The 15,077-nt window shown below is 35.3% G+C and overlaps 1 protein-coding gene across 2 annotated transcripts in view; it reads left to right on the top strand.

Annotated features, from left to right (window-relative positions):
* The window catches only part of ROS1 (ROS proto-oncogene 1, receptor tyrosine kinase), a 75,016-nt gene that overhangs the window by 47,366 nt on the left and 12,573 nt on the right, over positions 1-15,077 (top strand). For both annotated transcript variants that reach the window (XM_072408803.1, XM_072408802.1), the window contains exons 29-39: positions 312-483; positions 1,141-1,258; positions 2,045-2,229; positions 4,451-4,534; positions 4,611-4,743; positions 5,296-5,458; positions 6,550-6,614; positions 7,180-7,312; positions 8,148-8,245; positions 9,241-9,444; positions 12,203-12,337. In XM_072408803.1, the coding sequence (XP_072264904.1) occupies positions 312-483; positions 1,141-1,258; positions 2,045-2,229; positions 4,451-4,534; positions 4,611-4,743; positions 5,296-5,458; positions 6,550-6,614; positions 7,180-7,312; positions 8,148-8,245; positions 9,241-9,444; positions 12,203-12,337 (1,490 nt within the window). The remainder of the gene's footprint in view (positions 1-311; positions 484-1,140; positions 1,259-2,044; positions 2,230-4,450; positions 4,535-4,610; positions 4,744-5,295; positions 5,459-6,549; positions 6,615-7,179; positions 7,313-8,147; positions 8,246-9,240; positions 9,445-12,202; positions 12,338-15,077) is intronic.

Here is a 15,077-nt window from a genome sequence, read left to right as displayed (position 1 = left end):
CAGTCTGAAGACAATAGTGTACCTTCTTTTATTAATGTAAATGTCAGTTACAATTCACAGAGTTATAATTCTGTTAACTAATACATACTGCTGTTGCTAAATGTGACATGGACATCAAGGCTTTATAAGAAAATTACAGTGAATGTTTAGTAAATGTCTCATTACCTGCTTTATAAATATGCCCCTTATTGTTATAGAAAAACCTTTTACTCATTGATGTAATCTCATATTCTTTGTTTCTTATATTGATAATGCATAATTGTTTTAGAAGCATTTTTTAAAAATTGGTAACATTGTGTTCTTTAAATTAGTTAAAAGGGTGGACGTGGAATAGACCTTTGGATATATCCTGCACATACAGATCTGTCTATACCTGCACACTCACAGGACTTGTTTCCAATAATTATTACAACATACGTGCTGTGGTGCTGTATACAACTGGAGTTCAAAGTGCTTCTAATTCAGTAAACTTCAAGACCACAGGTTGGCTCTTTCCTATTGTATTGTAACTATCACTGTACTTGTATTGTTTGCTTTTTTCCTAATACAAATATAGGTAATCAATTTAAAATATGTGAATACACATTGGTTGGATAGGACATTTGTGTAAAATTCAGGCCTAAATCTTGACAGATTTGAATCATGGTTATCTGTGTATGTAAAAATCAGTAGCAGAGCACTTTTCCACTGTCAACTAATGTACAGGTGAAGAGTTACAGGGGTTGATCTATTTAAGAAATGGATGCTCTTTAACAAGCAAAATGATGTAAGCTGACCCTGTGTTGGCTGAATAAGCTGACTTATTGCAAGGCAGAAATACAGCAGGGTATTGCAAGCTTTTGATTGGCCATTCAGAAGGACCTATTTATCAAAAGTGGCAATTAGAAAAAAGATCACCATTTTTTTTCTCTATTTGTTTTTCTGGTGGCCACTTTCATAATACTACAATTATAAAAGTCTTATCCAGTTTATTAATCTACAGTAGGAATCAGTGATTCATTGTGGTACTGGAATTACATTAACTAAATTCACTTCAACTGGGAAAAGACTAATCTACCCAAACTGAAAAACTATTAGGAATAAAATAATTGGATGTGAATCCTTAATAAACTATGCATTATTCTATCTGTTATTTTTCAGCTGGGGTCCCAAGCAAATCGGGAGTTCCACTAATTGTCCCCGGAGATAAAAACACCATCCAATGGAACATGGGTGAAGATAATGGAAGTAACCTGACTTATAATATATTAGAGTATAGGTAATAATATCTACCTGAGCATATATTCAGAAGGGTTGTGATGATGGGTATTACACCCTATTGCTAACTTAAATGATCATGTAACACATTCTGACTATTGAAACTGAGAAAATAATGAAAAGGTGAAAATCTGTAGAAGTCTTATCTTACCCTGAAAATGCTGAATTTGACCCAATTGACTCCCCCTTCCCCCAGGGTTCCTAGGCTCTACTACTCCTCTAGGGAGCCTGGGACCTGGGATCTTTATTTTTGAAAGTGACTCTGGGGGAAAAAAACAGGTCAAGCACATGACAATTATCAATCAGTTCTAAGAGAAGTTCTGGGGAAACATTAGAAGTCAAACAGACCCTAATATCTACATAAAGGAAACCTGTCACAGACAAACTCTTCAATTAGTTTCAGGTGATTCTGGTAAGGGTTCTATTTATAAACATCAGACATTCCCTAAAACATTCTCTCATGGAAATCTTCCAGGTCCATAAGTTTCAATGGCAGTAATTGATTCCCAATCAATAAATAGGAGAAATAGAAGAATTTCCCTTTAACTAATATCCCTAAGATACCAGGACATAAAATAAAAGATACAGGGCTACCAGGGCTGGGGGTTCTAATCCTTCCCTACTCTATTTAAAACTAAAAAAAAGTTTTGAGTATAGTTACACTTTAATTTTCTGGGTTACTTTTCAGGATTTAAGATAGACTTTAAGGCTTAGGTGAGGGTAGTTATGGTAGTTCCAGTTCAGCTTGAACATCAAGTTTAAGGTTACTAATTTTATGTTTTTACAGTGAAGTGGTGAATGGTGCAAAAGTGATAGAATCATGGATATTGGCATACAATGGCTCCTGCAGTAACATTTGCATATGGAAATCTAAGACATTGGATGGAACTTATCGGTTCAGAGCAGCAGCAGCAAACCTAATAGGGCTTGGAAATTACAGCGACACTAGTGAAAGTATTTTGTTGTATAAAGGTATGCTCTTACTAATACTAAAAGGCAACGTGGACTGTTAAAGGCTTTTTTCTATAACCTGTGAATGATATGATGATTTTTTATCAGCTCTTCTGCTTAACATTGTTTACTTTGCTTGGGTTTACAGAAGTATTTACTATAAATTTAAATAAATGACAGTTTTGTTTAGAAATTTTACCATGTCACACGCAATTGTGGTGTTAAAATATTTGACACTGACAAACATGACAAGATTGAATAGCCCTGGCTTATAGATACCAGAAAACTACACTACACTATATCCAGTATTTATAGCGTCAACATATTACGCAGCACTTTACATCCCTGTACCAGTCTACATATACTTAGTACAGCAATATATTGTCAGTATACTTCACATGTATGTGCTTGATGTTGCCATTTGGCATAAACAGACATTGTTAGACCGATACAATTTGATATCGCAAATTCATGCATATGGCCCTGCTGTTATAATAATTCAGCTGACGTACTTAGCTCTTCAATGATTTTGAAGAAAATAAAGGATATAATATTGTGTCCCATGAATGGCATATTTGGCAAGATTGATCTAAAACCAAACAATATAGTGTTTGATAGCCTTTCTGGGGTTATGTTTCAGTTTATTGCGGTTGTTGTGATAATTTACATCCTTCTTATTGCCCTAATGGCTAGTTTGGTTAGGTGGTAAGGTTGTGGTGAAATTACTATTTCTTCACCCTTGTGAACTGTACCCATGGGTGAGAAACCTACCATAGGGAATGAAAGTACACAGTACTAGGAGGTTCAGTACTATCTGCTGTAAAATTTCTAAACAGTGGTTCATTACGAACCAGAGCAATGGTTGCGAAGGCCCAGCAGCTGGTAAGGAGAGAACTGTCAGGAGCTACCAGGAACTGCTGTTCCCTTTAGTTGTCTAAATGACCATAACCATTCCATAATTTAATTTCCATTAAAAGATTCTGAATTTCAAAATTTTTATTAAAATTTTTAAAAAACATTTAACAATATCCTGCTCTCTTCTTAACAATAAGAAAAATAAACAGTCAATAGTTATTATTATTATTATTATTATTAATAAACAGGATTTATATAGCGCCAACATATTACGCAGCGCTGTACATTAAATAGGGATTGCAAATTGCAGGCAGATGAAGATGGTGAATTCATTCAGCAGTGATGTTAGTAGAGAAGGATGATGATGATGATGATGATGATGGAATTCCCTGGGTTAATTCCCATTGCACTTATAATTTGGGCACTTGAGATTTGGGCACGTGACCAGGGTCCCAAAGTGACCTTGCCTGTTGTTTAAATAGAAGTGCTTTGGGTTCTGATTATGGATGGACAACTTGACATGGAGCAAAGATCCATAAACAACAATGACAATTAAATGGACATTGACAGGAACATAATAGCAACATGACAAACCATTCCTATCTATGAGTTAACATCTAAAGTTCAATCTGAGCTAATTTCCGCTGTGTGATTAGTGTTGAAACCTTGTGTGTCTCATACCATCAGTATTAGGATAGGACTATAGGGAACAAGGGGACCAAGGGGAGGGTAAAATGTAAAAGACTCACGTCATACACTGTTGTTGGTGAGAAGTTACCCAGTTATGTGGACCTAAAAGTCCTCCATGGATCTCCTAAATGCAGTCCTCCTAAATACAGTCAAACGTATCCAGGGTGTTTTTAATAGTGTGTGTTGACCTATTGTTCACCATCCAATCCATTAGGAAAAAGAGGATCCAGGTTGATGACATTAGATTTCCAGGACTTGGCCAATGTTATACGGGCTGCCATGAAAAGATTGTAAATGGCCATCATCATATAGTGTACCTTTAGGATTACCAGAGTGATATATAGTATCTAAATCAATATATATATATATTAATATATAGTTAACTGGTAACTGATAACTGGTTCCTTGGTGTTCCACATAAACTAATAGTAACTAAAAAATTATATAAAGCACTCTAAGGATATGCAAGGGTATAGACAGTCAAAAAAATGGTTAATTTATTTAAGCAAATAATTATATGTATATTGTTTTGCGAATAGCCTAACTGCTCTAAAATTTGTTGGCTTTTGGCTATGGCTTTTGTGAAACATACAGTATATGAAGCACATACTGTATAGAATATGTGTTTTTCTGCTTGTACCACACCACAGTGGAGGAATATTTTCTTTGATTATTTTCATTTTTTTTTCTTCTGCAGAGATTGGTTCTTCCGACAAGGTTGCGATTGTTGTTGGTTGTGTTTTAGGCATACTTCTGGTTCTGCTTCTGGTAGCTGCCTTTGGTATGTACTAACCATGTTTATATTGTTTAATATTAAGGTATGGAAGCTTTTATGAACATATTTTTTTTTTTTTTAGTGGCTTACTGGAAAATAAAACAGAAATCAACTGACAAAAAAGAAAACATTATTTTACATGAGGACAAAGAACTTTCTGATCTCCGAGGGTTACGTTATGCTGTTGGCTTGGCGAATGCATGTTATGCTGTCAGGTAAGGAGGATACTTATGGTATATTCAGTTTGAAATGCTGATACATTTGATACAGGTTTGGATGTAAATTTCAATTGAATATAAACACAGAAAATTTGGTAAGTTGATCCAATTTATCAGCATAGGCAACTTTAAGCCATTTCTCGTTTTTATCATGTATGTAAAAGGGGATGATGCATAGCAGAGCATGTATATCTGTGAGCATATGTGAGCGTCTGTTATAAAAGCTATCCATTTTACCCCCTTCTGTTTTACTACCTCCATACTGAATGATAAAGAAAGCAAATCTTCAAAAGAGCAATAATACACAAAATCTTGTGACTCTATTCCTTATTGATAGACCAGATGTAAATATTATCCCATATATTGAAATTATTATTGCTTTTTCCTTCTGCCCTTTCTAGGTTTTTCTGTTGAACAACATAAAGGATACTGTCAAAGAACAAAATTTATTGTTTATTCCTAAAAACAGTTTTTAAATTTATGTCATTATTTCTTACTAATATAACAAACACAGCTGGATCACAAGTATTTTTGACACTGTTGTTTCAGTACTTTGCCAACGAAAAGTGAAATGGAAAATCTGCCTAGCTTTCCACGAGATAATTTAACCCTTTGCCAATTTTTGGGAAGTGGAGCCTTTGGGGAAGTGTATGAAGGAACGGCATTGGAAATTCTGGGGCCTGGAACTGGTACCAGCAATGTAGCAGTTAAGGTATTTCACCCTGACCATGCAGCATCTTTGAGACTTTATTTGTAGAGACTTTATTTGTAATACAAAAAAATCCCAGTTGATCTTTGTGTAGAAAATCGTCAACTGTTTGATATAGCAGATTTGTCTACGGTAATAGTTTTTGTTTGGAAACACCATTAGTTTTACACTGTGTGGCTTTTCTTTCAGGTTCCATTCTTAGTGTGCTTTGAAAAACTTGTTGGTGCGATGCAGTGCCATCCATTGTGTATTGCACCCCAAAGCACCTTACCAGTGGATGTTACAATGCACCTCAACACACAGTAAAGCACTACTACTTTGGTGCACAGCCGTACATTGGACAGACCTTTCATATGAATGGGCTTCTTTGCCACAATGTATGGTGGCAATTTTACAATGTACATCTATGTGGTCATTCCATTGTGGCAACATATATTAGAACAAAGCCAGAAATTAAAAGGAAAAAGCAATTACTAAAAAATTTTATTAGTCCATTATTATTATTTTTGGCGATCATAAAAAAAACTTTTGCCAGGACAAATGCAAATAATTGCCTTGGTTATAAAATATACTGTAGACACTATGGGAATCCAGAGCAATATAGAAATATATTGTTTAGATTCTCTTGTTTTTGTTTTATTAAGTTGTCAAAATTTCAAATTTTTTTTAAAGATACCATCCAACACTAAAAATACCGCCAATACATTTATAACTATCTTCATTAACATTCACTATAAGGGAAGGTTATTTATGTGTTCCTAGGGTTACACTACAAGGGGGAACAAGCTGTTGCCTATAAACTTTGCTGCTCCAGTACACCTTGATGACCTGGCTGTGATGTCTGACTTGGTGCCTGTCTTTGATCTTTTCGATTTTTTAAGAAAATAGTTGATATACATTACTTGTTTTCAGGCTTTATATATAGTACACGTTTTTTTAAATAGTATTTTTTTACATGGGTCATGATGAAGGTATAAGGAGTCCAAAATATCATTTGACTAAATTAACCAAAATATAAAACTTTTAAAATGTGTAAACTGAAATGCCTAAAGCACATTGCTTACTGTATTTTCAATTTCTGTTGCATTGAATAGACGCTAAAGAGCGATGCAACTGACAATGAGAAGGTGGAATTCTTAAAGGAAGCACACATGATGAGGTAAACTCAAAAATCAGAGCTGCTCTTTATATGTACTTTAAATTTTGGGATGGCACAGTAAAGAGGTTTATATATAAGCAAAATACCCAAGAGAGTAAAATTACAATCAGGATTTGACAAGTGGCAACATACATTTAAATTCAGCATATTTTTAAAGTAATATTTCAGTGAAAATAGAAATGCTTTGTTGACACTTGGACTGATTACTTTGATTAAGGGAGAATATTACAGAGCAACTAAGGAGTCACTTTCCAACAAATTGGAGATTTGTATTCATTACTTTACATTTTAGATTGGCTGCACCTCTACACTTTATAGTACCTTTGGGGATAGGTACTAGGTATTACAGTAACTAAATAGCTACAGTACAATCTTTGCAATCAAGTTTGTTGATAATCCTTTACAATTTTATCTTTTATAAATGCCTGGTTTTATTTATAATAGATTTATGTCTCCTGGTGTCATGTCTCCCAGCTCCTATGCAGCAGTATCAAATAATATTTAATTAAAAAAGAATGTAAAGCATTATGATAATACCATAACAGTCTTCTAACATTGTGTTCAGTCAGTTCGATCACCCAAACATACTGAAGTTACTTGGAGTTTGCCTATTAAATGATCCTCAGTACATTATACTGGAATTAATGGATGGTGGAGATCTACTATCTTACTTGAGAGGAGCTCGACCAAATACTCTTGTAAGTTTATTCTTCCTGTCCCATTTACCAATGTCCATTTCCCTTTGCCCTTTCCTATCAAGATACAAAGACATACTCATTGCCATAAAAAGCCAATTTTTTTTTTTGCATATCAGTGTTGCTAATTCCAGCCACTTTTAGCAAAATCCAGTCTACATTCACTCAATCTAGTGTTAGCTACACAAGTTAATTTGGGACTGGCTTTCTGATAGTTATTTAGTTATAATAGTGAATTAAGCATGTGCATTTTATACAGTGAATTATGTATGTGCACACCTGCCTTGTTCTCCACCAGTAGCGTATATAACAACACAGGAGCACAATCAGTGGACAGGCACATTGTGCTGTCATCCTGTAACAGGAAATGCAAATACAGGGGCTATAAGTAATACTTTTACTAAAAGCTTCAGATTTTGAAATATGATAGCTTTTGAAGTTATGTAAACATAATAAAGTTTTGAGAGATTTTGGGTATAATGTAGAGATCTACATTCTAAGTAGTTTAAAGGTTTAATTATTTTTTGTTTTCCATTTTTAATGGATTAGGAGTGCATTATTTATATTAGTTACATTCCAGTCTTGTAAACATGATACCTGATCATTTTGGCTTCCATAGAACTACACTAAAAGTACATTAGTTCAGTTGCCATTAAGATGCATGAGTCTTAGTGATGACAAGTTGGAAACAGGAAACCTTTGCTTCAGCACATGCTACTATGCAATGAGTTCCAAGTCATAAATCATGGTATGATGCTATCATAAGACTAGGGTATGAGCGCTAGACTTTAAAATTAAAAGATGGTAGGTTTAAATGTTCTTCTTTCAATTATTTTAGTATGAAGACCCACTACTTTCATCCATGGATCTTCTTGACATATCACTTGACATTTCCAGAGGCTGTGCATATTTGGAGAGATTACATTTTGTACACAGGTACTATTTTTAACTATGATTTGTTTGACCTTTTTTAAGTTTTTTGGATTTTTTTATTTTTTTTATATCAATAAACCAAGTAATAGTAACACCTATCCTTTAATGATTATGCTATAGTTGGAATATACGCATTCACTAATAAACATACTATACACTAAACACAGAGTTTTCTCTGCAACCTTCAAACCCAGGCAAATGATCTTTTATCCCTCTGCTCTGTCTCCTAGATCACAGGCTCCACTCCCTCAGGCCACTAATCACAGTTTACTAGCTAGGGGAGGTATAATTTGGTATATGTGGCCAAGCAAAATTATTTGGCCAATAACCCAGCCATTCTCCTCTCTTCCTTGTGATTTGTTGGCAATGGAAGTGGCAGAGGAAAGAGAGGCAGCAACAGTATAGACAGAAATAACTTGACAACGCATGTCAAATTTTTTTCCTTGCCCATGTTCTGCCAACAACTATTTAAATTGAACATTCAAAAGTCAAAAGAAACATGGCTTAGAATAAAATGGCTTAGAATGGCTTAATATAAAAAAAAAAAAATAAAACATTTATTTTAAGACACTGGGCCTGATTTATTAAACCCCCCCAAGGCTGGTGAGAATACACTTTCACCAGTGAGGCTGGGTGATCCAGCAAACCTGGAATGAATTTTGTTAATGTAATTTGCTATTTGGTAGCAGATGCTTTGAATCATATTACACATGTCTATTGTTCTTTTTGATCCTACTGCCCGCAAAGATTGGGAATTTTGTTATTTAGCACATATCTGGATAAATAATGAATTGGATTGGTGTGTCATTGTCCTAGAACAAAAATTTCTTGTAACATTTTACATTAAAAATCCTAATGCCAAAATAGCTTTTATTTTACCTACCGTTCATTATTACCTACAGAATAATGTACATTACTAACCGAATGCATTAATTTATCCTTGTCTGATGTTTATTTTGGATCCATTGTGCTCATAATAGATTTTGATTGTTTGTTAGAGACTTGGCTGCCCGCAATTGCTTGGTTTCTGTGAAAGAATACAACAACCCAACAAGAACAGTAAAGATTGGGGATTTTGGACTTGCTAGAGATGTTTATAAAAGTGATTATTACAGAAAAAAGGGAGAAGGATTTCTGCCAGTCCGATGGATGGCCCTAGAAAGTCTAATTGATGGGATCTTCACCAATCGCTCTGATGTATGGTGAGTTCTGCCATCTCAACATTGATAATGATATCATCTACAGTGATATGTGAAGTGAAAAAAAGCTAACTTTTATATATAACTACATTTTTAACTTTGACATTCCAAGAAAAAAAGTTATCAACTGTCAAAAAGTCTGGTTTGAAAAGCTTTGGATTTTACCTTGATGTATATCTAGGACAAGTACAGAAATATAATAGAAGTGATTTTAGTTGTGTCTTGTCAGTAATAAATAGGGCATTGCATATCTATTACAAAGCTGTACACTCAGATTGCACCTCAGAACAGAACACAGAACAGAACACAATATTGATCGTCTGGATATAGTCATTACAGACTTTAATATAATACATTGCTAATACAATGTGACTGTATAAGTGAATTGCTAGAGTACCCAGCGGAAAGCAGAACTAAACCCTTTTTTAAAATAAATGTGATCAGGCAGGTCCTTTATTGTAAAAGGGACAGGTGAGGTCCTCTCTGCAATGAAATAATCTTACCTGCCTGATCACAGTTTTTTAAATACAATCACTTGTCCCTGTTCCATCACAGGTGCCGCTATCTTCTTTCTTCTTATCTCTCGGGTTTCGTATTTAGTCCCAGCAGCCGCAGGGGAAGCCAGGATGCACCAGGTTGATAGAAGAAGACAGTGGTTAGGCAGGCAGGTAAGTATGTTTTATTGCAGAAGGGGTATCTGTCTTCCCTGTCCCTCTCTACAATACAGGCCTGCCTGATTTCAAATTTGGAACTTTGGTTTCTTTAAAGGGGAAGATATTGTGTATTATATGGTATGTGTCATGCACAGAGAGTCATGACCACTAGGGTGGCACTACAGCTTGCACGGAGGTGGTGTGAGCCCTGAGAAGGGCCAAGGCACAGGGTCTAAGCAGTAACCAGATCTTCTCCAGAGCCTCTGATGGAGAAGATGTTGCGCTGCTGGTTACTGCCAGGTTGCAGTCCTTGGGCACACCAAGGTGGGCAAATCAAGGTACCAAATCACAAAGCAAAAGGATAGGTGAGGAAAGCTGGGGTTGAGGCAGGCAGCAAGCAAAAGAGGTCAGGTCACACGCCAGGGGTCAATTGCCAGGGATCCAGGAGCCAGACACTAGTGACACAGGGGCCACTGCGGGCACAGGGAACACAGAAGACACTGGAAGCAACAGGAGGCACAGGTGACTCAGGGATATCCACAGACAGACAGGAACACTGGACAACACTGGAACAGCACAGGGAAGTTGGCTGGGAACAGACAAGACAAGAAGGGGTTAACGCAGGAGCTGGACAAAAGAAACAATGAGTTAAGAACCAGGTGAACAGGAACTAGCTCAACAGAACTAGGGGCTCGGCACAATGGAGACATGTTGCACAAACACCGAGTGCAGTGTGTGAGCTAGCTAAATACCCAGGGCTGGTCAAGAGGCTATTTTCTGATTGGTCAGCGGATTAGACAGAATTGATAAAGCTTTGGAGGCACGCCCAGCATCAGAACTGCCCACATGAGTGAGGAAGAGGTGAGTGTGACAGTATGGGTACATGTTGTATTCTACACAAATGTTCTAACATTTCTGTGAGTTCTAAGAACTCTGTGTAAATCTCAGTTCTGTGTGAACAGAAATAAAAATCCTTTGACAGGTAAGACAGCTATCATATATGTTTAATAATTGTGCGTTTAATTGGAGTTCTGTGTAAACATTGCTCTGTGAATTGTAATTAGAAGACACACAGTAAACAGCTGTTCTGTAAAGCTCGATTAAGAAGGGAAACTTTGCACTAGGAATGAGAATCATGTTTGCTGCTTCTTTGGGTCTGTGGCAAATTGCACATGTTCACAGTTCACAGTAGTAACCATCCGCAACCAATGCATTTTCCTGACCTATGAACTTAGGTCTTTTTTCATGGAAGAGCAAATAAAGAGGTTTTTGGATAAACCAAACCTCTCACTATAAAAAGGCAAGTTGCAGCCATGTTAAACAAAAGTGGTCCAGGCAACATAGCAGGATCTGATAAATGCAAGATGTAAAAATAGAAGCATTACTTTAAAGTATCAGGCAAGGATCAAGCCACATATAGGTTATACATTATACGTGTCTGAGCCTGGGGATCCATCATTGTTGTGCATATACTGTAGGTTATACAACATTCCAGAAATTCTTTCTCATTTTATAGAATTAGCATTTAACAGTATGTGTGTCAATTAAGAAAAAGACTGCAAAAGAAGCCGATCACCTGACTCATCACCTGGCACTTTGAGTACGGCATCTGCTTGTCTGTGGTCAGCTTTAGGCTACATGCATGTATATGTCTTGTATTTCATGTGTTCTGCTCAATCCTTTCTCCATCACATTGCTATTCTATTACTCTCTATGCAATATACATTTATTGTTCACATAACTAACAGATAAAAAGGAGCACAAAAGTACATTTGCTGTATTGCACACAATAGAAGAAGTGGAACTCTAAGAAAATGCAGCACTCTATTTTTCCAGTATTCACATATCCATTTCATCCTAGCTTTGTGCACTCTGCATAAAGAATATTAGATCTCTTTTTAATCCAACTTTTCCCTTCTGCCATACCTCACCCATGGAAGTCTGTGTTTTAATGAAAATGTGATATATAGCCATGTCTTAATTTTTTTTTTTACCTGTGTGCATTATTAATAATACAATAATAATAAAATTTGAGCATACATTTAATGTACTATGATTTAAGAATAAGAATCTCCCAACTGATGTAAAGAAATCTGTGTCTGTTATAGGTCTTTTGGTGTTCTTTTATGGGAGCTCTTTACATTAGGTCAGCAACCTTATCAAGGTTATTCAAACATGGAGGTTTTACATTATGTACGCTCTGGACGAAGAATGGACTCTCCTGATAACTGCCCTGATGATGTGTAAGTAGAAACTATTCATTATACTCATCCTAGTTCAAGTTTTTACAACTACCATGCAAGTTATCTAAAGATAAAGAAGATACTAATACTCATTGGAGTTCAGTTTTTCCTGAGCTCCACCAAGGCCTGTTTTTCATGTAAATGTTTTGTTTTATGGAAGTATTACTAAATAGATAAATATATTTGATACACATAATAATAAATATATTGATTAATATAATGGCTATGAGCTGTTTGTACCTCTCAGATTAGTTTAACACCTTTTTAGCTATCTGTAAGAGGAGTGACATTCTTCCCAATGGCCAGCAATATAAGAGGCATACTTTCTAATGTTTGCTGTGGATAAAGAAAGGGTTCACTGAAGACTTTAAAGTTATTTTAAGGATTCCCATGGTAAAAAGAGCTGCTGTCTTGCACATGTACATTTTTAAATATGGTTGTGTACAGAAAAAATACCCATTGATCTGCCAGAAATGTATTTCAACACCTAACTTTCTCTAGTGGACTGACAACTCGGTCTCTGCTAAAATAAAATCAATCAATCATAAAATCAATGTTGTCATCCCTGCCTCAATTCCTCTTCTTTATGATGTACCCATGCCTATTCTCATCTTGATCATCTTCTCTGTCCACATTTGCAGCACTTTATCCTCTCTTCCCACAATCTTTTCTGATGTTTCTTCTCCTCTCCAGCTATGAAAATTACAGCTATGGTTTTGTTGTCAACTCTCCAAAGAAAATTAGGAGCTCACCTTATTCCTGATGGATCAAAAATATTTAAAAGTGCATTTATTAGACTTTCTAAGGCACACATTGGGCTCTATTTATAAAACAGGGAATCTGACATTCGCTCAAAAATCCCTTGTCAATTACTGCTTATGAAACACATGGGCTTGAAAGATTCCCACGAGGGAATGTATGAGGTGTCATCTAATTCCTTGTTTTATAAATAGATCCTATTGAGTCTGATGTATTAATAGAGCTGAATGAAGAAGGGTTCACTTCAACTACCAAAACATGTATAAAGCAATTTTTTTTAAATAATGATTTTTTATACATTTGATTTAGACAATTGAAGTGAATTTTCATGTTTTTTGTTTGCTAATGATGTTTAAAGAATTACATATAAATTTTATTCCACTTGTAGATTGTTAATTTACTCTGTTAGAGCATAGTTTTATTACAACAATTTTTTGTGTCTAATATCTTTGTTACTTTTTTTGGTTTGGATCAAACTGCATAACCAGCATTAGTCTACCAAAGCCTTAATATTAAGCATTACAATTTTTCTGTTAATTCCTTTGTTGTGTCGATCTAATATTTCTGACAATGGCCTTACACATTGGATCATGGCTTGATATGTTACAGTGATTCCAAGCTGATATCCTTTAAATATGCATTTGTTGTGGCCCTCACTGCTCTCTCAGCAGTAACAGATCAGTTAATACTTTTATATTATAATGTTAAAATTATCACAGAAATATTCCCAAAAAGTATGTTACACGTACATCACAAATGAATGTGTAGTATATAATGTCTTGTTAAGTTGGTAACTATTTCATTTCACTGTATATCTCACTGTACTAGATCAGCCTGAAAAAAGAAAATGTTACATATAATGCCTTACATTACAACACTTGGCATTTTATAAAATTTTATGCTAAAGCAAAAAAAAAAAAATGTACATTATGTACATCAACTTTGCATTAATTCAATTTACTTGATGTGTTTATTAGGACACTCCTCAAATTTTAAAATAAAATTAGCAAGTAGGTCATTATTTTTTGCTTATCTTAGTGCAAGAGGACACTGTTTTGGCTGCTATCGTTTATTTAGGTGCTGAATCATGAATATTATCTTTAATTTTAAATCTTGAACATTGCACAATGTTGCCTGCAGAGCATAAAGCTGCCCGGTTGGCTGGAGTGAGCTGGTTAGGTCGTTATACATCTTTTTATGGGATTGACCTGGCACTCAGCGCCTGTATGCCGCTCCTGTCAGTTAACTATATTGTCTGTTGCCACTACATTCAGTTATTAATGGAAGCGCTGAATTCTTTAAATTCCATTTATCCTAAACATAGTGCTGAACATGAAGGGCTGAGGAAAGGGCCATTAATCGTTTCTTTTTCTGCTTCACACCAGCAGGTTGTCATTTCTTTAAGAATCCATCCATTGGTTTGGTTTATGGTTCAAAGATGAGATGTGAAAGCATTTAAAACCTTGGCAGGTTTTGTATGGCTATTTGTTAAGTAGTAATAAAGTTAACTTGTAGACGTCAGTATTATACATTCACATGAGATTAAAATGCAATTTTTGGTCATTATTTTTACCTTAACAGGTAAATAGGCAACTTCTATAAACTTCACATTATATATATATAAATGTGTATATATATATATTTATTATAACACAGTAAATATTAAAAACAGACAAATTGTATATATATGCTACTTGAAAAAAACTAAATATTTTACAGTGGATGCAGACATGAAAATGTCTGCATTGCACTACAGTATAGACCGATTGGCCAAAAAAAGCCCCCAAGCCTGTGGGGGTAGTGTTATGATCTGGGTTTGGTTCAGTTGGTCAGTTCTAGATTCAGCAATGTTAAATGTCCAAAAATCAGATTAGCTGACAACCTGAATATACCAAACATTCAAGTTTTACCATCAATGGATTTTGTTTTCCTGGTGGCACAGTCATATTTCAAGATGTCAAAACAACTTCACACACACACA

Source organism: Pyxicephalus adspersus, chromosome 4, assembly GCF_032062135.1.
Source record: "Pyxicephalus adspersus chromosome 4, UCB_Pads_2.0, whole genome shotgun sequence".
Classification (NCBI taxonomy): Eukaryota; Metazoa; Chordata; class Amphibia; order Anura; family Pyxicephalidae; genus Pyxicephalus; species Pyxicephalus adspersus.
Note: the sequence above shows the minus strand (reverse complement) of the source record. Positions and strands in the feature narration are given on the sequence as shown.